The sequence below is a fragment of the Nansenia antarctica genome (assembly GCF_963989245.1).
Source record: "Nansenia antarctica genome assembly, chromosome: 14".
NCBI classification, from domain to species: domain Eukaryota; kingdom Metazoa; phylum Chordata; class Actinopteri; order Argentiniformes; family Microstomatidae; genus Nansenia; species Nansenia antarctica.
This window is the reverse complement of record NC_137684.1, coordinates 1,434,354-1,458,777: the sequence shown is the minus strand read 5'-3', so window position 1 is coordinate 1,458,777 and position 24,424 is coordinate 1,434,354. Positions and strand designations below refer to the sequence as shown.

Here is a 24,424-nt window from a genome sequence, read left to right as displayed (position 1 = left end):
TGCTAAGACCAGGGGCCATTGGCATTCACAATTCTAGGAGAAGGAAGAAGGAAGAAATACTTTTTTGTTTTATTTTGTATTTGCAGTAGGTAGTGGGGGTGAAGAGTTCTTGTGTAATTCAGCCTATAAAAAGATTCATCTTTACAATAATATTCAATAATCTTTACTCTACTGTACTGGAAGAATGTTCCCACTAGGAATACTCACTCATAACACAGGCATAGAGATGGACACATCAGCAGCACTGACTCACACACACACCTTATATACACACACACACACACACACACACACACACACACACCACACACACACACACACACACACACACACACACACACACACACACACACACACACACACACACACACACACTTACTATGGTCTCACACACACATTCTTACCCCAGTCATTCATCATAGGCTGAGTGAGGCTGGCGTGCTCCACCATACAGGTGATTCTCTCTCCAGGTGTGGGCGTGTACTCCAGGTAGGAGTGGAACTGATAGCTCCAGTCCCCATCTGTAAGCTCCTGGTTAGAGACCACGTCTGAGGCATTTCTCTCCCCGTCCCTCAGCCATGTCACTGTGATGGGTTTGGGGTAGAAGTTGTATGCGCTGCACACCAGCATTTCAGGCTGTCTGACACCGGGTGTCTTCAGTGACTTCAGTTTGACGTAGGGCTTAGCTGGAGAAGGGGTTAGGGGTCAACAACAACAACACAACATTTAAGTACCAGAAGAGGGATTAAGCATTATCAAGTGTTGTCATTTTCAATGTTCCTAACAGGGGCTAGGGGCTTCATCCCCTAGGGGTGATCAGATCAGATCAGATATGTTTCAGCAACTATGGGGATTTTTCAGATTTTATTGTGTTCTAAGTATAACAACTGTTAAAGTGTTGTTCTGGTTACTATATTAGATGACTATCTACCAGGCTTTCCGTTAGTCAGTAGTGAATGCATACCAGTGTGATATGAGTTGGTTTGGTGTGTTTATAAGGTGTTTTAGACAGTAAATGTGTAGTATTTGTGTATCTGTGCAGCTTCACTTTCTATGGAACTTTGGTGGTATGGCTTTACCTGCAAGTAAACTACAAATAAACTACATTCTGTTAAAGGGAAAAATCTGAATGAGAGAAGTGTTATGGGTTTTGGAGAACGTGGTCATTGAATGCATTTTGTGTGAAAGCAGCAATGTAAAATCACAGAGTAAGAGTCACAGTGTTGTTCACATGGGCTTCTGCTTTGCTGACTGTATGAAGAGTTGTGACTCTGTGACTTCAGTATTGAACACTGTGACTTAGCGACCGTAAAAAACTGTAATAACGTATCAGTTTTATTTTCAGTACCAGCCACACCTGCCATTATTATGTCCATAGCAAACAGTAATGTAAGTATGTGTAGTAGTTGATGGTCATTATCATCCTCTGGTAATGTAAGCATGTATTTACCCTACAGAATGTGTCAGGTAATTATACTCACCCAAGACTTTCTCTAGATAGCCAGGGAGGACAGCTAAAGCGTCTACGCACAAATATTTCCTTTCATCTTCTCGAAGACTACGGTCATTAGGATCACTGGTATATTGCTCCGCTCGTCCAATTCCTTGTGGAAAGTATGCTTTCCACTGCCATTCAGTGGTGTTGTACTTCATTCGCAACTTCTTGTTAAAATGAATCTCGAGTAAATACTCAGCGTTAGAAGGATCACTTGATTCTCTCCGACACCAAGCATCGACGTGTGTGAAATATCCATCTGAGCAGAAACGAGAGAAAGTTGTTAGCTGCAACAAATGGATGACTTTTGGAGACTTACACAACCTTACAAAACATGCCCCATGTTCCATATAATCACTTTTAGAAAAGGTATTCAAAACTCAATTGAATATATAGTTTATTTTACTCACCTACACCCAGAAGAGCAGTGGAGAAGAGCAGCAGGTTGATGGATGACAGATTCAGAAGCATGTTGCTTACATCTCAGAGCAACACTTCTACTATGACACGACAATGTGTGTTTTATATATACATACTGCTTGAAGGAGGAAGTAGTTTCCTCCATTTCTAACGGTATTGTTTGAAAGAGGAAGTAGTTTCCTCCATTTCTGAGCTTCACCTTCGTCTTAGTAAACTAGATGTAGCAGTGCTCCCTGAAATACATAGAGGAGGTTAACTATGAACTACTCTGTGGTTGTATTGATACTTACTGGAGCTGTGTTCACCTCCGGAGACTGTAAGAGATTTGTTTATGTTATTCCTCTACATACTAGACACAATACTACAAGTTAGTTCATGTGTAATTAATGTGTCATTCTATATAGAAACCCATGTAGACAATATGGACTATATTGCTTTTAGAAAATAGAAGTGCAACACTATGTCAACTACTCTGACCGTAGTTATTTAATTGTTTGTGACCATCAATATCTTTTTCTTGGATCAGATGAAAAGAAAGTATGAACTGTACTGATGAATGTTATATTTATGAGGGTTTAAATGTGTGTTCTTTTTCTGTTTTAGTCCCTGAAATGCACCTTGTCTATGGATGTGATAACTCCGGAGATCCGCAGCTGTATGTAGCGTTGGATTGGGAACAAGTCTTTTATGTAGATGTTATGAAAGGAGAGATAGTGTGGACAATACCCAATACAACACCTCCTCCAATGCTTACTTATCTTTATAAGTTTGCTCCTGTAATGTCAGAAGCATGCAGAAGCTGGAGGGTTTGGGGAGAAACTACACACAGTAATGAAGCAGATGCCAAAGGTACAGTCATGGGGGTCTAGGCTCTGACTGGAATATTCACTAGGGGCTCCATTTTGCATAAAGCTGTTTTTGCACGACTTAAGACGCCTTTAAAAGAGGAGAATGGGCCCTTGATGTGTTAAGGAGGATTTCACCCTGTTAGATGTCGGCCTGTATATTCATATTTACCTGTTGATACAGGTAAATGTATCTTCTCCTCTTTTTTCAGATGCTTTATCGGTATATCGTTTTATACAATTTCCCTATAAGGATCCCAGTCAATTCAAAAATAAAATACCACACAGAAATGCAAATGTTCTAAATACAATAACATTTAAATGATGTATAAATATTTGATCTATTAAACAATACGTTATATAAAAACACTCTTGCGACGTGCGCTGCTTTTGCCACATGTGCTGCTGCTGTTTGGAGAACTGAAACAATACAGGCTTTCAAACAACAACAAAAACGTAGGTGACAGTTAGCAACTATTTATTTTTCCCAGAGGGGGTGGATTTTTTGGGACAGTAAAATGAGCACCATGTTATTGGACACCTAGTTGTTTACGGCTTGTTGTACGTGAGTGGATGTTATGGAGTAAAGAAACAAGGAAGTTATTTTCTTAAGGAAGGTATTGTTCTGTAAGGTCAGGTATAAAGACAGTGTTTGGATGTTCAGCATTGCTTTGATGGTTTCTATTTGCTATACCCAGAGGCCCCTGTGAGCTCCATCTATGCCAGAGATGCTATTGAGCAGGGGGTGGGGAACACCCTCATCTGCTTTGTGGATCATTTCTACCCCCCCTACGTCAAAGTCAGCTGGACCAAAAATGACATGGAGGTGACCAAGAGAGCGTCTTTCCATCCATACTATCCCAATAAAGATGGAACGTTCCACCAGTTCTACTCTCTGAGTTTCACCCCCGAGGAGGGGGATGTCTACACCTGCACTGTGGAACACGTGGCCCTGGAGGATCCCCAAACCAGGACCTGGGGTAAATAATATTAATAATACTAAATAAAATAAATAAAAAACCTCGCATTATGACTGTTTGGCTGTCTGTCTGGCTACTACATTTTCATAGCCTTTATAGAGAGTTAGATGGCATGGCTTAATAATAATAATAATAATAATACATTAGACTTAAATATAGCGCTTTTCTAGACACTCAAAGACGCTTTACAAACTGAAAAGATCGAGTAGTAATAATAAAAAGAAACAAAAGGTAAATAGAAGAAAGCTGACAGTATTTGGCTCGATTTGAACAAAATATTCCTGCTTGGGCCACACGCCCTGAATGGTGTGTAAGCTGATAAATGACCATCACATCATATATATATATATATATCATTATTATCCATGTTGTTGTTTTTTTCATTATAAATGTCAGGCCACTAATAAAGTTTCCACTGACTGACAGATAGTTTTCTGTAAGGATTTGTTACCTAATGTTGGTGTGTCATCTTGTTACCTAATGTTGGTGAGTCATCTTGTTACCTAATGTTGGTGTGTCATCTTGTTACCTAATGTTGGTGTGTCATCTTGTTACCTAATGTTGGTGTGTCATCTTGTTACCTAATGTTGGTGTGTCATCTTGTTACCTAATGTTGGTGTGTCATCTTGTTACCTAATGTTGGTGTGTCATCTTGTTACCTAATGTTGGTGTGTCATCTTGTTACCTAATGTTGGTGTGTCATCTTGTTACCTAATGTTGGTGTGTCATCTTGTTACCTAATGTTGGTGTGTCATCTTGTTACCTAATGTTGGTGTGTCATCTTGTGTTAATGTTGGTGTGTCATCTTGTTACCTAATGTTGGTGTGTCATCTTGTGTTAATGTTGGTGTGTCATCTTGTTACCTAATGTTGGTGTGTCATCTTGTTACCTAATGTTGGTGTGTCATCTTGTTACCTAATGTTGGTGTGTCATCTTGTGTTAATGTTGGTGTGTCATCTTGTTACCTAATGTTGGTGTGTCATCTTGTGTTAATGTTGGTGTGTCATCTTGTTACCTAATGTTGGTGTGTCATCTTGTGTTAATGTTGGTGTGTCATCTTGTTACCTAATGTTGGTGTGTCATCTTGTTACCTAATGTTGGTGTGTCATCTTGTTACCTAATGTTGGTGTGTCATCTTGTTACCTAATGTTGGTGTGTCATCTTGTTACCTAATGTTGGTGTGTCATCTTGTGTTAATGTTGGTGTGTCATCTTGTTACCTAATGTTGGTGTGTCATCTTGTTACCTAATGTTGGTGAGTCATCTTGTTACCTAATGTTGGTGTGTCATCTTGTTACCTAATGTTGGTGTGTCATCTTGTTACCTAATGTTGGTGTGTCATCTTGTTACCTAATGTTGGTGTGTCATCTTGGTCCCCAGAGAATAAGGTGGATGAGGTTGGAGTCGGGCCTGCTGTGCTCTGTGCAGTGGGCCTGAGTCTGGGGCTGTTGGGAGTGGCTCTTGGAACCTTCATCCTGTTCAGAAAACCCCAGTGAAACTCTGTCTCTCCATGGTTGAGAATCTACATTGTCACTTTATGGGAGCAATGTACTCTTTATCTTGTCCAGTGAAAGTTTGTCTGCATTTGAAGTAGTTTCACTTGTGTGTGAATTTCTTGTACTACCATGATACACTCTTGAAATGCGTGAGCGTGTGCGTGTATGTGTGTGTGTGTGTGTGTGCGTGTGTTGATGATCAGTAGGCCTATACAATGCTACAATATATAATTGTACACAATTTACTGTACAGATGTTAAATTCAAATTTATTGTCACAAACAATACAATGAAATGTTGAAACGGTTTCTGCACTGCCGTTTTTACATTTGATCCCATGTGTAATGAGCCTTGCATGTTTTCACATAGCTGTTGTCCCACATATACAAAAGCTGGTTTTTTGGATAGTACGATAACATAGCCATGATGCCGTTGGTTTCTCTAAGAGCAAAACTTGCATTCAAAGGTTTCTCTCTAACTAAGTCAAAGGCAAATGTAACTTTTTTGTCTTTGGGGTCAGTCATATAGAGCACCCCACATGCAATGAACACATTTCCAGCTTTCAGAATAGGATAGGTAGTGTCAATGATAGATAACACATAGAATTTCCTATGGTCTAATCTGGCAGCCATTATGGTTGGTTTGGTACTTGAGGCAAACATGACCCACAGTCCATTTTCATCCACAGCAAACTTGAAATACGTCTTGGAGTTGGGGAAGAGATAGGTCAGATTGTGGTATTGTGCATTCTCAATTGCCAGTGTTTGTAGTCTCCTGGTTTGTAGATTAAATCTGTACATTTCAAAACATCATGAGTAGGTCAGGAACTTCAAAAGATCTAATAACAGAAAATACTGGTTCTGCAATGGTAGTTCCTAGCCACAGAGTTGAGATAATGTGAAAGGACTCCAAACTTCCTAAGTGTCTATACAGTTGAGTTGGACGCCATTTGGAGACTTTAGAGTGGGTTGAACTAGCTAAACCCAGCAGAGTGCTGATCTATAGTGATTCAGCATCTGGTCTGTATAGCTTAAAGCGTGGTACATCTAGTAATCATCTGGTCTGTACATCTTAAAGCGTGGTCCATCTAGTAAGCGCCAAGACTTGATATATAAAATAATGGAAATACATTCACGAGTAGTGAAGCAAGGAATTGTGGTCACATTCATTTGGGTCCCTGCGCATATGGGCATCATGGGTAATGAGAGAGTGGACAAACTAGCCAAACAAGCTGTTAAAAAAGGTGATATACAGTAGACACCATAATTCAAATATCAAAATCAGAGGGAAAGAGTGTGTGGACTGGAGGGAAGCCAATAAAAAGTGTCAGCAGCAGTGGGATCAGGAGACAACAAGAGGAAGACACTTACATGCAATACAAAACAGAGTGGGTAGGGTGAGAAACAGGGGAGGAAATAGAAAAGAGGAGTTGGTGATGACAAGACGAAGAATAGGGCACAGTCATTTGAAGGGAACTCTTAAAATTATGGGAAAACATCCGACAGGATTATGTGACTGTTGTCAGGTAGAAGAAACAGTGGAACATCTATTGGTTAACTGCAGGAAACATACATCAGAAAGGGGGGACATGGATGGAGGGATGATGAAAAGAGCAGGCTTGACAGGAGGAGGTTTGAAGGGCATACTGGAGTGTGGTGGATGTGGACAAGGCAGGAAGGAAGTCATGGTCTGGTCAGCTTTCTTAACACCAGAACAGCTGTGCCTTTTTTAACCTACTAAACGACCCCCTCTTTTTCAATGCTAAGCTGCTATTTACACAAAACGACCACTAGTTGGCCGCTTGTAAATTACCCTGCTTCCTACACAGAAAAACTGCAAAATAGCTTTATATTAGCTTATCCTGATGTGATTTAGAAAATGTAAAGGATATGAATGAATGAATGGACTTTATTGTCATTGCTACAGTACAGGTACCAAACAACGAAATTTAGGAGGGGTGGCACCCCTCCCCTTTAGGAGGGGTGGATACTGGGTGGTAGAACGCACATATCTAGGAAAAGTCATGAAAGGAGGGTCCTGTCATGACATTTGGTCGAGTGCAAAGATATAATAAAAAATAAAATAAAATACTCACAGGGGTCAAATGACCGGGACTAAATAGGAAAATGGACATTGTAGGACTTAACTGATTCCAGCAGAGGGCAGTAATGCAACACCAAAGGATTGCACGCTGCCGTGAAAACCAAAAGAAGAAGAAGGGGAAGACGTGACGCAAACAGCCAATAACACTACAATGACTGGCCTCGGTCTCCTAGTGTGACTGACCTCCTTCATAACAGCAAACCCTTACACCATACGGGGTCCAATCCCACCTGGGGGGGGTCCATGCGATCTTTACACGGTGACATTGGTGTGACACAGTGACCTGTTCAAATAGAGAAGTTGTTGCCCTTAAGACAAGTGACTCGACGGAATTGTGCTCCGGAAGAACCTCAACGTCAAGACTTGTTTTGGTTCCATCGTGTTCCCGTAAGTACAGAGATGAAAGCGAAGATAGCGGTTGTTTATGTAAACATGCTGTTATGTGATATAGTGATCTAGCCACCTGACATGTGTCCTGGCTCCCCTGCCTACATGTGAATGGTTCTCTTGTTGACTCTGGTCAGTTCAGGGGGGTATTCCATCAACATCACTAAAAGAAAATCCAGGTTTAGTCTGACAAGTCTCGCGAGAGTTCCTAAAAATATCCAGGCATATTCTGATAAGTTTCGCGAGAAGTTATCAAAAATAAGCCAGGATTTTCCTTTAGCGACGTTGATGGAATACCCCCCAGCTCGCTGGCCACCCCACCCCCCAGGCTTTGGCCTAAACTCTAGCTCGTTTAGAGAGAGCAATAATATAAACAAACTCATGACTGGCTGTTATGTATACTACGCGTGTTGATTAGTGTGTTCGCTTAACATCCGGGACATTTGTTTTGTTTGAACATTGTTTTGTTTCACAGTCTTTTTCTCCAAGTGATGTTTGTCTGTGCTGCTGCGCTTGTTTACTAATAGTTCAGCTAATCCTCCACTTCTGTTGTTTTTGTTTTCGCAAAACTTAAAGAAGTATGTCGTGCCCGTGCACGTCGGCTGCGAGGCTGTTCTTGAATTCCGCACACAGAGGTGAGTATTATATATAGTAATAATAATAATAATAATAATTAAGTAAGCCCGGGTTGTGGTGGAAGAAAAGCAGCAGAGACTAGCTGTGGGTTAGCCTAGCCTACGTCATTACGTCATTACGTGACACTGTTGACCTCATCCTAACATCATATTACAATCATAACAGATATGATATCATAGACCAACACGACCATCTCATTTATCCTCACTTACAAACACACAAACTGCACTTTATTTTTCTTTATTTACTTATGTATGTAAGTATACCTGTCTACTGTCTTCATTACCTATCACCACTATTATTATTATTATTATTTATTTATTATTTATTTATACCCTTTTTCCTGGGATGCACCCCTTGGGATTTGGTGGGACTTGAAAAGTATTGTTTTTGTATATCTGTAATCTCTACCTTACTTTCAATAAAAAGAAAGTAAAAAAAAAAAAAGTATAGGTACATTTGGTGTTATGCCTTAAATGCACTAGAGCTAGATGAAGTGATGGACCTGATGTTTACAGTGCATTAGTGACTTCATATACATAATGGTTACAGTGCGTTAGTGACTTCATATACATAATGGTTTGATGTCATGATTGGCTGAGGAAGAAGACGGCAGAGTCGGCCGTGACGTCAGGATCATTACCATCAGTGCCACATCAGGGATTTGGGGGAATATTAATTTGATTAATTACTGGCTTAAGTGGTTGGTCTGTCATGAAGTGAGGAGTATACCACTAGTGGGCGTGTTTGTATACACATGTGGGGCTTTCACACCTGCAAAGAATTAAACGCGAACCAAGTCTGGAACCTGCCGGCGCGTACAGACCGAAACTCAATTTGTTTGCAGACTGAAAAGTTGGTTTGCAGCTGGAACCAAAAAATAGTGGTTCTCAAGCGCGAACCAAAACGTAGAACAGTCATGTCGTCAGTGGGTGTGTCATATTCTATGCTGCAAAGACCATCTAGTTGTATCCCGCCCCTTCATCACCCATCGCTGATGACTGGTTCTGGTCACACTGGTATGAACGCAGGCTGGTTCGCCAGACAGCACCAACGCGAACGGGAACGGTTCTTTGCCGGTGTGAAAGCCCTAATGTATGGCTTGAGTTTGATATCAAAATCATTGTCACCTAATATATGATTCAGGCAAATGTTACTAAGATCTGTCTATTAGCCAGGGTAATGACTGTAGAATTAGGTGTGTTGGTCTTTTCATGCCCATTTTTAACATAGTTGGTAAGATTCATTTCAATATAACATAACAATTTGTTTATTATTGTTCAGTTCTGTTGATTTGAAAGGATCAGTGATGGGAGGTTTTGTTTGTTCTTTGTTGCAGGACTGTCGTGTTCTCCTATTCAGCTGTATTTCCTGAGTAGACCGAGATCTCGGGACACTCATCTACCTCCCAGAGTCCGTGTTAGATCCTTCTCAGAAACTGCCGTCTGCTTTGCCTCTAAAGATGGGACAACAAAGGATAGTGATGGTGGAAAGGTACTTAGAATTCCTCCAGGGACACGGCATACAAATAAATTTCTGTTCAAATGTAATCAAAGTGTTTAACACATATTATACAACAGTTAGTTCCGACTAAGTAATTTGATTGGACACGAGGCATTCCATGAGTGCCGATATACAGTATAACAGCACTGGGACTTTTAACTACCGTATATGTATCACTCCGCCGCACAGATGTTCTACTAAATGACTGTTAATTAGACTACATGTTTGTGTTCAGGTTACTAGGCAACAGTCCATTTGAAGTTCAGTTGCGGAACAATTTTTTAAATAAACAAACAAATCATAATCTGTTGTCGTACGTAGGTACGAGGCCGCATGCGAGTACCGAAGACAATCACAGCCGTGCTGATATTCAGTATAACAGCACGACCTCGAGTGTGATATTGCTTTTATACAACAGTTCTACAGCGCCATTTATTAGTTAACAGTAATAAGCGACAACAGATTATGATTTGTTTGTTTATTTAATCTTTAAAAAAAAAAAAAAAAAAAAATCCGCAACTGAACTTGTTGCCTAGTAACCTGAACACAAACATTATAAAATATTGATAACAGTGATGAAGATGCGATCTCTCTCTACTCTGTTTGTCAAAGCAGAAAAGCCTCAGTGAAGCCAAGAGGCTGGGCGGCTCCTCTGGGGGGTCTGGGAAGGGAGGAGGCCAGCTGCGCTGCCCCAAATGTGGTGACCCCTGTACGCACGTGGAGACCTTCGTATGTGAGTGCCTTTACAATGCTTGGGTGTGCCCAAGATGTCAATTCCTAGGACAAAAGCAATACCAGTCCTACAGTATATTGACTTGCCAATCACTGCTATGTTAGATATGATTAAATTAAAATTAGATCTTTTTGACATGATTTAAAAAAAAATGTTTTTCAGCGTCGACGCGCTTTGTGAAATGTGAGAAATGCCATCACTTCTTCGTGGTGCTCTCTGAAACAGACTCTAAGAAAGGGTTGAACAAAGAGGCTGAGTCTGCGGCTGAAGCCGTGAAAATGGCCTTTGCACAGAAACCACCCCCACCCCCTAAAAAGGTAAGGCTGCTAAGAAACAAGATTAGATTAGATAGAAGAAGAAGAAGATGTTGTAGGAGTTGGAGCGTACAAACGAAGCGGAGACTTGGTGCCAGTATAAAGCCAACAGCGTCGGCATTTATTTAACTGTTGACATAGCGCCCATAGCAACACACAACACTTCCTTATATGTTACCTATAACCCCCATACGTCACACCCCAGTGACCGGCATTAAAGTGCCCTCACACAATTCCCCATAACCGAAACACACAGGTGAATTATGTACATCATGCTGCTCAGTATTGTCCGCTACAGACCTCCCCCCAGAATTCACCATAATTGAGAACAGTCACCATTGCAGGGCCCGGATCACCCGTCCAAAACGGCTCCGTAAAACCGGAGCGGGGACTGAAAGTTCAACAGGGGCCTGCTTATGAGGCTCTATTTATTTTTTGCTCTAGGCACAGATTCGGCCATAGTCTGTGCCCCTGGAGTAATTAGGGGTTAAGTGCCATGCTCAAGGGCACATGCAGCTCCCTCCTGAGGCGGGGATCGATCCAGCGACCTTCCCATTTCTAGCCGGCCTCTCTAACCTCTAGGCTACTGCCGCCCCCTAGATTAGATTCAACTTTATTGTCGTTGCAGAGTACAAGTACCAGACAATTAAATGCAGTTTAGCATCTAACCAGAAGTGCAAATTGTGATATAAAACATGATAGTTATAACGTACAACAGTATGGCAAGTACGGTAGTTAGAGGTATATATGGGAAAACGGGTTAGGGTTAGGTGCTATGTCGACTTGGTACATGCTGGCATGTCTAACCCTAACCTTAACCCTAACCCTAGCACTCTAGCACCTAACCCTAGCACCTAACCCTAACCCTAGTTTTCCCACATGTACCGTATTCCCACATGTACCATAACATATACAAGAGATGGATAGCAGTAAGCTATGTACAGTTGAGGTAGTTATGTACAGTATGTTGGATTGTTGACTTTAAAGTTAGACTCTGGGATCTGAAGTCAAAGCAAAGAGACTTTCAAAAACCAGAGATGCAACAGGCTGGAGATGAGTGTGTTCAGAGGTCATGCATCAAAGTCGTGACTCGTGAGTGTCTCCGGTAGAATTCAGAAGCGAATGGAAGTGGAAAAGAAGAAACGGAGGGACATGGAAGGAAAGAAAGAAAGGGAAATTGAAGGGCAGCGAAACAAGTAGACAGTCCTGTTTGCTCTTGTTCATTACAATACGTCTGATTAAAGTTGCTCTGTTTTCACAGGAGTGAAGTCATATCCCAAAGTCTACCTTTAAATAAGGAATTATAACTAGCAGTAAATCAAACATTATTAATTATTATTATTTATTATTTTTTCAGATCTATGCCTACCTCGACAAGTATGTTGTAGGCCAGTCTTACGCGAAGAAGGTGTTATCGGTTGCTGTGTACAACCACTACAAGCGCATCTACAACAACATCCCCGCTGGGAGTCGACCGCAGGTAGAGGTGGAGAAACAGGCTTCACTGACACCCCGAGGTCAGTATAGATGAACCACACCTAAACTAACCTAACCTATGAACCACACCTAAACTAACCTAACCTATGAACCACACCTAAACTAACACACTTTGTTGGCCTTCTAAACTCACACACTTTGTTGGCCTTCTAAACTAACACACTTTGTTGGCCTTCTAAACTAACACACTTTGTTGGCCTTGGCCAATCTGTCAGTTAGGATCTGGACAGGGGTTTACTGCTAGTAAGAAACAGAATAGCATACTGTAAAGGTCTTTGCACACCAATGCGTGCGTTTTCGCATGCGTATTTTTAAATCCGTCATCCGAAAAAATGAATGAATGAATGAATGGTCTTTATTGTCATTGCTACAGTACAGAACGTACAGTACAAAACGTTACGCACAGAGACCTTGCACACCGGTCCGTTGCGTTTTTTTACGTTGCGAACTTTCGCAATATGCACTCTACATTCTAAATGCTTGATTTAGCAAAAGGTACAAACAACTGAGAGCAATATAACTAAAACCAAATGGTAGACCTGCGTAGAATGTATTATCAGTAGAAAAGTACAATAAATCTTTATTTCTTTTAACAAAGCATGGTGTGCATCTCCTGCAGTGTGATATCTGTAATCATACCATTTGTAGACTCTTCGCTCAGGGTTGCCAGATGGGATTGAGTCTAAAAACGGCTAAATCGACCAAAAACCAGCCCATCTGGCAACCCTGTCTCCGCTGCATCAGAGTCTACTTGTTGCGCAAAATAGGCCAGGGTTAGTCAAATCCTTTGTTGGACATCTCGTTTCTTAAGTCCTGGTATATTGTGGCATTTCTTTACTGTTTGCCATCTGGAATACCCAGGGAGACGCAGACAGCAGAAGTAGAAATTGAATAGTAGAATAGAAAAAGAAACCGCTATAACCATGCTGAATGATGTACCTGTATGATGCACTGGCAGTCTGACAGTGTGTGCACCTGGCCGGACCCTGCCCTTCTGCCTGAGTTTGAGTAGGATGCTGCCCAAATAAATGTTGTTGTTTAGTGCCGTACACTTTCGTGGTATTATATTGTGTGAATTATCATCTGTATGTTGTTTTTCTTTCACTCGACTAACCGCCGAGATAATACTTGAGACATTCCTTCCGTAAACATTAATCCAACTGTCCTGCAGTTCTAATTTGACGATGTGTCCCAGTCTATACCATGGCGGAGTGGTCAAAAACAACTCTCAAAAGGCTTTTGACGGACGCGAAAAACGCAGAAAATCGAACCTGTTCCGATTTTTTTGGGGACGGACGATTATTACGGATTCAGTGTGCAAGCGTGATTGACACAACATGAGTTCTAATTTATTTTTTTAACGGACGTAAAAAACGCACGTAAAAAACGCATTGGTGTGCAAGGGCCTTTACTATCAGAAAAAGAATTCCAGTAGGTTTCACTTTAGAACTGCAAATGTTGTGATATGCTTTCATATGCATGGAAAGAACCAAGCAACGTTTCCCAAATGTACTTTTAACAGCTGCAAATCCCTCATAAGCTAAAACTGTCCGCTTGTCTGTGATTTGGCATTTGTCCAATAAAACCTGATAAATCAGTGGAGTTTGATACAATTCTGTTGCGTTTGGTAGTGATGATAATGTTGATTTGAGAACTCTCATCCTCTCCCCGTAGAGCTCGAGATGAGACGGCGGGAGGATGAATACAGATTCACAAGTAAGTGATTGGTCCTCACACAGCTGTCACTGTGATGTCACTTACGGAGCCTTCTGTTTTGATAGATTATTTTCAAATTTGCACGAATGCCAAAATGTACAGACACTCCTTGTGTAGACAGCGATTGTTGATGTGGCGTTGTAAGATATGCAGCAATAGTTGGTATTCCTGTTCTCTGAACCAGGAGAGTGGTGGATAGGATGTCCCAGTGACCTAGATACTGTAGCTAACCCACCTGCAGCCCTGCTATCTCAGACCTACTCCCTTCATTCAGCAACTCCACCCTGGCACAGAGCAGAGCACATGTATTTATAGATTGAACTTGGTCCTATTGCAGTCCACATTTTGGCACATATTGCACATTGGGAACTAAATTATGCAATTTCACCCCAGGGAAAAAAGACAAAATATACCTTCTGGAATTTAAATTGTATTGTATTACCTAGTGAGCTGCCCAAAGTGATTAGTTTTACTTTATTCACACAAGTTATGTAGATTTTAAAAAGTTATCTAGCTTTTAAAGTTATGTAGCTTTTAGCTTTTGGGAGCTGGATTTTAACGCCAGATTTCCTATAAGCCCATATTGGCATTCATCACCATCATGCCAGTGCCAGGCGAGGTCAGTGTGGTCGAGGTAGAAATTGGGGGACAGGCTCAATGTAATGGTAAATGGACTGCACTTATATAGTGCCTTTTTTGCTGCTCCAAAGCTGCTCCAAAGTGCTTTACAATGGCCTCTCATTCACCCACTCACACACATTCACACACCAATGGCGGCAAGCTGCCATGCAAGGCGCTGGCCTGCTCACTGGGAGCAATTTTGGGGTCAGCCAGGGCCAGCCAGGGCTCGAACCGCTGATCTGCCAACCTTGCGATCATTAGACAGCAACTCTACCTCCTGCGCCACAGCCGCCCCCAATGGATGGAATGGGCTCATTGTAATGATAACATGTTCCATCCCATGCATTACAATGAGCCTGTCCTCCAATTTTCTACCTCCCCTGGTGCCAGATAAAATGTGAAATCAAATATGTGGCTTTTTATTTTGCCGTTGTAGAGCTGCTACAGATTGCTGGCATCAGTCCCCATGGTAACGCCCTGGGGGCGTCCATGCAGCAGCAGGCCACCCAGCAGGCCCCTCAGGAGAAGAGGGGCGGAGACGTCCTAGACTCCACCCACGCGGAGATCAGACTGGAGAAGAGCAACATTGTGCTGTTAGGCCCCACTGGATCAGGTCAGTTCTTATCAGAGTCCTCAGTGTTGCCTCCTTGCTTCTTGTTCTCCGTTTATTCATGTCATGTTATGAGAGAGAAATATTAAAGAAAAAACATGACAGTTACAAGTAGATAGATAGATTTAGGTACTTTATTGATCCCCGAAGGGAAATTCAGACGTTACAGCAGCTTAGACCACAAACAACAAAATAAAGTGACAAGGGACCTATCGCTAAGCCACGCCCCGAAATAGAAATTGTCCAATCATATCACAGCAAAAGTCACTACAGGCAGAAAACTTGGACAACAACTCGCTAATATCTAATGGTGAAAAGCTTCTAGACTAAATATTCTTGTCATCTTGAAAAACATGTCTATTACTTGTAGATAAGTAAATCAGATTACTTTGTGGTAAATCAGATATTTGCCAACTCCCGCCATTGTAAGTCATTGAATGTCATTCAGTCATGGTCAGTCAGTCACTGTCAGTGAAGAGTTGTTTGTTTGTCTGAGTTTTCAAAGGGGCCGTGGCTTAGCGATAGGTCCATTGAATAGTAGACAAAAAAAAATAGACCTAAACCCTTAAAAAAAAATAAAGACTTTGGCAAATCGAGACATCACTGCTGCAGAATCTGTTTGTGCAAATAAAGTCACTGAAGGCTAATATGTCCATAAACAAAATGTTTCCCCCCCCCCACTATCTTACAGGCAAGACATTGTTGGCCCAGACTCTGGCTAAATGTCTTGATGTTCCTTTTGCTATTTGTGATTGCACCACACTGACCCAGGCCGGGTATGTAGGGGAGGACATTGAGTCAGTAATTGCTAAACTGCTGCAGGACGCCAACTATTCAGTGGAGAAAGCACAGCAAGGTGGGTAGTACACAGTCTCACAGTCCCTCTACCCTTCACTTTACATTCCACATGATCGATGATGTGTTACCCTTTCGCTGACCTCTATTGTGTTGAATTAAACCGCCCAAGCTCTGACACAATGAACATGTACTATGACTATAGGGAAGGAATGTTGTTCCTTAATCCTTTTTTTAATGATTCTGTATGGGAAGGGCTGTTGAGAATCTCATGACCGTCTCACTGAGCCGGGCTTTCCCTGTACAGGCATCGTGTTCCTGGACGAGGTGGATAAGATCGGCAGCGTTCCTGGCATTCACCAGCTGAGGGACGTAGGGGGGGAGGGAGTTCAGCAGGTCGGTGTTCGACACGTGTTTCGCCCCGCACGATTCTAGCGATGACACTGCGCTTTCCGTGTTATGGTGTTGTCGTGGCTCATGGGCTGCTTTGGTTCCCGTCTGTGTCTTCTTTGTAGGGCCTTCTCAAACTCCTGGAGGGGACGATCGTCAACGTCCCAGAGAAGAACTCCAGGAAGCTCCGAGGAGAGACGGTGCAGGTGGACACGACGAACATCCTCTTCGTGGCGTCCGGGGCTTTCAACGGACTGGACAGGATCATCAGCAGGAGGAAGAACGAGAAGGTAAGAGAGAGAGATTGAAGATGCTTTTCATTGTTCTTAGGGAAGGCGTTGTGAATAGAGGTGTCGGCGAATCTGCGCGATCGTTGTTGAAATCTTTTCGAAATGACTGGAAACCGCAGAGAGCCCTTGTGCTGCCGGCTTCTGTCCCAGCTCAGTGGAGACATGTATGACTCAGCTAATTATAGTAGAGACATGTATGACTCAGCTAATCATAGTAGAGACATGTTTGACTTTGTCCCAGCTCAGTAGAGACATGTTTGACTTTGTCCCAGCTCAGTAGAGACATGTTTGACTCAGTAGAGACATGTTTGACTGCTAATCATAGTTTCGAAGATCACTTGATTATGTCAGTCAGCCGTGATGGCACTGGGCTGGGACAAAAACCTGGACTCTGTGTACTCCTCGTCGCTTTGAGTTGCATTTCATGTACGAAAGGCGCTATATAAATAAAGCCTTACTTACTTACTTACTTCCTCCTCCATCTCTGTGGTCCAGTACCTGGGCTTCGGCACGCCCTCCAACATGGGTCAGGGACGGCGCGCGGCGGCCGCGGCCGACCTGGCCAACAGCAGCGGGGAGACGGACGCGGTGGCGGAGATGGAGGAGAAGGACCGGCTGCTGCTGCACGTGGAGGCCAGGGACCTCATCGAGTTTGGGATGATCCCAGAGTTCGTGGGCCGTCTGCCCGTGGTGGTCCCCCTGCACAGCCTGGACCAGGAGACGCTGGTCAGGATCCTGACTGAGCCCCGAAACGCAGTAATACCCCAGTACCAGGCTCTCCTCAGCATGGACAAGGTGAGGAACAACAACAACAACAACAACAACTCCACACTAACACAGTGTTACTCAATGTTAACCAGTGTTACTCAGTGTTAACACAGTGTTGAGGCCGATTTATGCTTCTGCGTCGAATTTACGCGCGTCTACGCTGTAGCCAACGCGAGGGCTCTCCAAGTTTATAGTTCTACGTTGGACCGCGGATCGCGGTCGTTGTACTCATAGCGGCATAATAGTGATCAAAAAACTTATTTTTGTTATGCTTGTTGTAAAGAAAATGTCTATAATGCATTGAAATGACAGTAAACTAAGATAATAAGATGGTTATCATACATTTTCAAATCTTTATTAATAAGTAATTACAGAAAAAGTAAATGACATTTCTGTCATGACTTCCGCATTTACGAGAGAGTCGGAATGTGACGCTACCAAGCGGACCAATCACAGTTCTTATAGATAACTTAACATTAAATATGTCTATCATAAATATAATTTAAACCCAACGAACAGCCATGGGGCTCCCTGTAATTAATCATTTACTTCTAAATAAACAGGATTGTACATCTCGTAAATGTGAATCGCGCTCCTTATAGGAAGGCTGTGCCTGACGCTTCCATAGGGCGCTCCGTTGGAACTCAACGGAGCTCAAAGCGGCATAATAGCGATTTCTTTTTGTTATGCTTGTTGTAAATAAAAGTTCTATGATGCATTGAAATTACATTAAACTAAGATAATACGATGGTTATCATAATTTTTCAAATCTTTATTAATAAGTAATTACAGAAAAAGTAAATGACATTTCTGTCATGGCTTCCGCATTTTGGTCTCAGAGAGAGTCGGAATCATATCGGAATCATGTGCTACCAAGCGGACCAATCACTGTGCTTACGGTTGCGTAGAAACTGACGCGTAGTTGCATTTTTGGAGAGGTGCGCGTTAATCTATGCCATAGGCTACGCAAGGCTACGCGGGCCTACGCAAGCTACGCCGTAGCCTACGCCGTCGATTTTTCGCAGAAGCATAAACTGCGCTTTACTCAATGCTAACACAGTGTTACTCAATGCTAACACAGTGTTACTCAATGCTAACCAGTGTTACTCAATGCTAACCAGTGTTACTCAATGCTAACCAGTGTTACTCAATGCTAACCAGTGTTACTCAATGCTAACCAGTGTTACTCAATGCTAACACAGTGTTACTCAATGCTAACCAGTGTTTCCCATTCATATTTAGTCTAATTTGTCCCGCCATAGTCTCATAACAAACCGGAAATATTTGTGACGCAATTTTGACACGTGAGCGACGTGATCTTTGGGATTCTCACCGCATCTACTGTAGGTCCATACCATTTAGCACTATCGATAATCGCCATACAGTTAAGCGCTATCGATAATTAGATGTCAAACTACGTTCTGTTGTCTTCGTACTTGCACTCTGTCAATCACAATAAAGTTAAATCTAATCGTCTGATCTAACCGCTGTCTTCTCTTTCCTTGTGTCCCAGTGTGAGCTCAGTGTCACCCCAGGGGCCTTGCACGCCATCGCCAGGTTGGCCCTGGAGAGAAAGACCGGAGCCCGGGGGCTCAGATCAATAATGGTACGTCAACTCTGCAGTGGTGTCAACTTGACATGACTTCCTATCCATGATATTATAATAAGCTTTATTTATATAGCACCTTTCATCCATAACAATGGAGCTCAAAGTGCTGTACAATACAGTGCAAAAGAAAGAAAAGGTAACAAGGAATAACAGTAAATGAGTAAACATGATCAAAATATGATCAAAATATCTGGTCAAGACTAACATCAGGTGGTCCACTACCGCCTTTAACAGTTGATTGGTTTACAGTCAGATTCTACTAGTCATGACATGACATGCCAAGACACTTAGATTTAGTCATCTAAAAATTATAATATTATATGATGTATAGATATGATAGATTTGATATTACCACTTTTTGTTCGCCGCTTCTCCGCCCGAAATCTAGGTGTAATTGCAGTATACAGAGTAGATTGTCCTACAAAGACACTTAGATGTAGATTTAGTAATCCAAAAATTAATTAGACCCCTATACTTTTTATTTTTTATTTTTTAATGTTACTACTCTATCTTTTCATTTTTTAAAGTGTCTTTGAGTGTCTAGAAAAGCGCTGTAAGTCTAGTGTGTTATTATTCTGACATGCATGCCATGTGGTCAGTTGTCTCACACAGACCTCTGTCTCTCATAGGAGGTGCTGCTTCTAGAACCCATGTTTGAGGTCCCTCACTCTGACATCATCGGGGTGGAGTTGACCAAAGAGGTTGTCCAAGGAAAAACAGAACCCATATACACCAGGTCAGTTAATCCCAATGTTTGAGCTCCTCATCAGGGGAGGCTGGAGGAGGCAGAAATGGGAGGATGGGCTCAATCTAATGCATGGAATGGAATCAAATGTTGCTATTCCTCATTCCATTCATTACAATGACCCCGTCCTCTGATTTCTACCTCCACCAGCCTCCACTTCTTGCTTCTCACGGATGGATTTACATTTTGTTGTTGTTGTTGTTTTTCATCAGAGATCCTCCTGTACACCGAGGCCCAGCGAGGGGAGGTCATGAGGTCTGAAACCTGAACTAAAGTTGCCATTTTGTTTGTTTTCCAGGGCGCCAGCAAAGGAGTCGTCGGAGGAGGAGTACGACTCTGGCATCGAGGAGGAGAGCTGGCCGCGACAGGCCGACGCAGCCAAGAACTGATCCTCCGCTTCCCCCGTTTTAAGAACTCCTAATTACACAGTGCAATCTAGAATCATTAGCCTCACCTAGACCCTTTAGACGGGAACCAGCTGAGGGTTCCACATATTCCAGCCCCCCTGAGACCCCCGACACGGCGGCTGTGGAGGCTGTGCTGTAGTCAAACCTGAAGGATGAAACCCTGTCGGTCGTCTCTGAGAAGTGTTTTGCATAATGAACCAAGATTCGAATCCGGAAGTACCTTTTTTTGGTCCCATGCATCAGATGTTAATTCTTAAAGTAAAAGGAGTAAGAAAAACTGTTCTAACCAGTTGGACTTTAAAAGTGTATCCTCCATCTTTGCCGATTGGTATTACTTTATCTAAAAGATAATGCAATTTTTATTCTTTAAAGGATTTAGTGTTTTCTCTTTTTTGTGGGGTGAGAATGAAATGGCGAGGGGAAACAAATCACCGCACCAGGGATCATATTGTACACTTGAAGACAGAGCGAGGAATGTTTAATCTGAGTGTTTTCATGTTACATAACACAGCCGATGCCTCCTGTCACTGGGGCATAATATTCCATGAGCACATCAGTATTTGGATGTTTTCTTCTACCCGCCATTTTAATAATGGTGTTCATTAACACTGGGCTATACATGTTAAGCAGTACTGCTTGGGTCGAGTTTAGAATCGGTTTGTATCACACGGCAACCTGTAATTAGGACAGCGTATCACACAGTGTACAATCAACCACCAGCACCACTAAGCAAAGCAGTTGAACGTAGTAGACCTTTTTAAATCGTCAACTAATGGTTATTGTTACGTGTTTTATTATTTGCTCCCTCTGCCCTCTCTCTCCCTTTAGGGAATGTATGATTGTCTCAAACTGCTGTATCACGGGACAATGTCAATAGGGTAAGAGTTAGTTCTTGTATTGAGTTAAGATAACAAACCCCACTTCACCTTTAGTGATGCTTTGTCATGTAGCTAAACGGAACACCGATAGACATTTCTGTGATTAAGCCTTCACTTCAGTGTAGTCTTCAGACTGAACCATGCTGCTGTCCTCTTTAGTGCTAAATGATGAGATTTACTTCGGTTTCTACCTTCTTTGTTGTTGAAGTTTTGGAAAGCGCTCTCGGTTCTTAAAGGTAAAAAAAAAAAAACTGCCCAAAAGTTGTGAATTTCAAATTTATTGATGTGATTGTTTAAATATATAAATAAAATGTATATCTCTGTACAGAATTCCTGTTTTGGTTTGACCTTTTGTTATGTAGTGCATTTAGTTTAATAGTGATCATGGTGTTTCTGTTATTTGTATGAATTATGACATGCAGTGTTACATAAACCGACTAGAGGGCACCATAGAACCCCTGTATGTATTTCTGCCTTGCTTGGTAGAGAGCATGTGTTGTGTTCATAACTAAGCAGCTCATGTTTAATCTCTGAAGGTGTTGGAAACTCTCCTGTTTTCCAACACATCAGCGTTTCACTAATCACGTCCTCGTCCACACACGTAATACGGATGACACAGTCTAGAGGTGAATGCAGCAGATACAACCAATCAACTGTGTTATTGTTTCTGTCCAAAACAGGTGTTCCACACAACCTTGTCTGGATAAAGTTGCCATTGATTTCATTCATCAAAACCTAATCTGCAAACCCACCTCTGCCTTTATGTTCTTTAACAACAGCTCTAGAAGAATGCATAATATTTATATAATATCCCAAGACCAATGTCAACAAGGAGATCACTTTAATTATCTCCCCTTCTTAAAAAGAAACAGGTCCTTGCTAATAGCTAATAGTAAACAACATACTGATGATGTCAGGGGATTAGTGATCAAGAGAATTAGCCTGTGTTATCGTGTCTGAGAATTAGTAATTGACCGTACAGTACGTCCCCGTTAATTCACACGGCAGTGGACCTCGGAGAGGACCGTTTTCAAAGGAGGTGAGTGCCTATGAAATGCAGAGAATCTGTGATCCATAATTCAAGACGTTCAACTCGAGAGCAGCTTGCCATTCGTTAATATTCATGAAGACCTTTTCATGTTACTAGGTAAATACCTAGTAGGTATTGCATTCACATTGCATTGCATTCTGTCACGCTATCACCTGACAGCATTTCGTTTTTTCTTTTTCATCTGCTAATTGGTTCAGGGAAATGCAGTTGTCCTCTAATGTGTGTGTGTGTGTGTGTGTGTGTGTGTGTGTGTGTGTGTGTGTGTGTGTTTTCTGGCTCCAGAATGAATAGTCTGGAGGAGGTTCCCTTTAAGACCCTGCTGGGTTCACTGGAGGAGCCCCTGGCAGAGGTACAGCTGGTTACAGCCCCAGAGGTCACCGTACCAGACCACCTCCAGATACTGAGAGACACAGAGGTTAGACCAATACAATGAACAATGTGGAGGGGGTATTCAGCTAATCTGGGACGTGTGTTTATTTCCTGTTATAACAACACCTGGTCAACAGGACTTTTACTATACTGTTGGTTGAGCGTGGACGTCATTTGACTGAAATCACTTCATGGGGGCGATGTCACAGAAAGGGACTGGAACTTTACATTACATTACAACATTACCCAATGTCCAAGAATACCTGAATTCACCCTATAATAATAATAATAATAATAATAATAATAACAATAATAACTTTTTATTTGTTTAGTGCTTTTCCTGCAAACGTTGCAGCTCAAAGTGCTCCAATCATTATATAATCATCATTTAATGATTTAGTCATTTAAAGGCAATATTAAAAAGATGGGTTTTTAGTCTTGACTTGAACATATGTGCTGAGGTTGCATCCCTAATGTAAACTGGCAGTGCATTCCACAATTTGGGTGCATAAAATGAGAATGCAGCCTCACCAAATCTCTTCTTTTGTACAGAAAACCCGAAAATTTGCCATCATTGGTTTCTAATTGAAGTGAACCTCTTTCTCTACAAAGCATACATTCCTTAGCAGCAAAAGTTGGGAAAATTGAACCAGAACTAAATGAACTTTAAGAGGATAAGAGTTGACTAAGATTATTGGTATTGTAGGTGTCCCTGACCCCATCCCGTTGTTGTTGTTGTTGTTGTTGTTGTTGTTGTTGTTGTTTGAAACAGTTAGCTTCATACTATATGACATTGTTTTGTGATTTATTTGGCAGTATGAGTTCACCGTGGAGCACTGGGTCATGACTGGGCTACCGGGGGGCTACGCCAGGGAAGCCCAGTTAGCCAGGCTACACGGTAGCCCGATGCCCCCTTCCTGCCCCCCCTACTGGATGATATCCAGCCGCAAGAACAGTGGCCACCGTCCCCGGAGCCAGAGCCTGAACTCTGCAGACGCCCGCCGCCGCCACCTCCGCAGCACGCGCTTCGTCCCCTGCGACTCGGAGGACGAAGCTGGCTACTCGGAGGACGACGAGGCCTCCTCCACGGACGATAACAACACTCAGTCGCCTCGTCCCCAGGGCGCAGGGCGGTCGCGGAGCACCGCTCCGAAACACCCACCCTCCTCCAGAGCCAAAGACCCTCATCTCTGCTCTGCGCCCTCCTCTCAACCCTCGAAATCCCCTCAGTCCCCTCGGGTCCGGCCCAGAACGGCCTCGGCGTCCTGCGTCCAGAGCTGCAGGCAGGCGTCGCTGGAGCAGGCGCGGGTCAGCAGCCCACTGTGCCATGACCCGAGGCACAGCAAGAAGAGACCGCACTTGTTGGGCAGAAAGCTCGGCTCCAGTACTCAGCTCCACTGCCCCTCCTCACCCAACAGGCCGCAGCAGCAACGGCCCTCTTCAGCTGGACCCGTCGTTAAAAACCACAGGCAGAAGGTTAGCGAACCCTCTCTCGTACATCGATCGGGGGGGTATTCCATCAATTGTCGCTAAAGGAAAATCGAGGTTTATTTGGATCGTGTGACTTATCCAAAATAAACCTGGATTTTCCTTTAGCGACGTTGATGGAATACCCCACAGGACTCTATCATTCCTCTGCTCTGTGTTATTAATACCATGATGGACAATAATTGTGTACTTTGTTGTTCCTGACCACCTCGTTCTTGCCTGCCCTCCCCGCTCCCGCTCCTACAGGTTTTACGGTCACGCGGTTCATTCGGAATCTTCT

At 42.6% G+C, this 24,424-nt stretch overlaps 2 protein-coding genes across 2 annotated transcripts; both read left to right on the top strand.

The window, feature by feature from the left end:
• Positions 1–2,705: 2,705 nt before the first annotated feature.
• On the top strand, positions 2,706–5,235 carry LOC308170446 (H-2 class II histocompatibility antigen, A-K alpha chain-like; the record flags this gene model as incomplete). Its single annotated transcript, XM_080545236.1, has 3 exons — positions 2,706–2,721; positions 3,459–3,740; positions 5,120–5,235. 3 exons carry the CDS (start codon positions 2,706–2,708, stop codon positions 5,233–5,235), a joined length of 414 nt encoding a protein of 137 aa, XP_080401362.1.
• A 2,257-nt stretch (positions 5,236–7,492) lies between these two features.
• LOC308170285 (ATP-dependent clpX-like chaperone, mitochondrial) lies at positions 7,493–21,556 on the top strand. The gene is made up of 15 exons (XM_080545053.1): positions 7,493–7,724; positions 8,301–8,359; positions 9,700–9,854; positions 10,479–10,596; positions 10,759–10,913; positions 12,268–12,427; positions 14,082–14,123; positions 15,181–15,357; positions 16,046–16,210; positions 16,457–16,545; positions 16,665–16,829; positions 17,325–17,624; positions 19,111–19,203; positions 19,836–19,942; positions 20,250–21,556. Exons 2-15 carry the CDS (start codon positions 8,305–8,307, stop codon positions 20,338–20,340), a joined length of 1,872 nt encoding a protein of 623 aa, XP_080401179.1. The 5' UTR covers positions 7,493–7,724; positions 8,301–8,304; the 3' UTR covers positions 20,341–21,556.
• Positions 21,557–24,424: the final 2,868 nt, after the last annotated feature.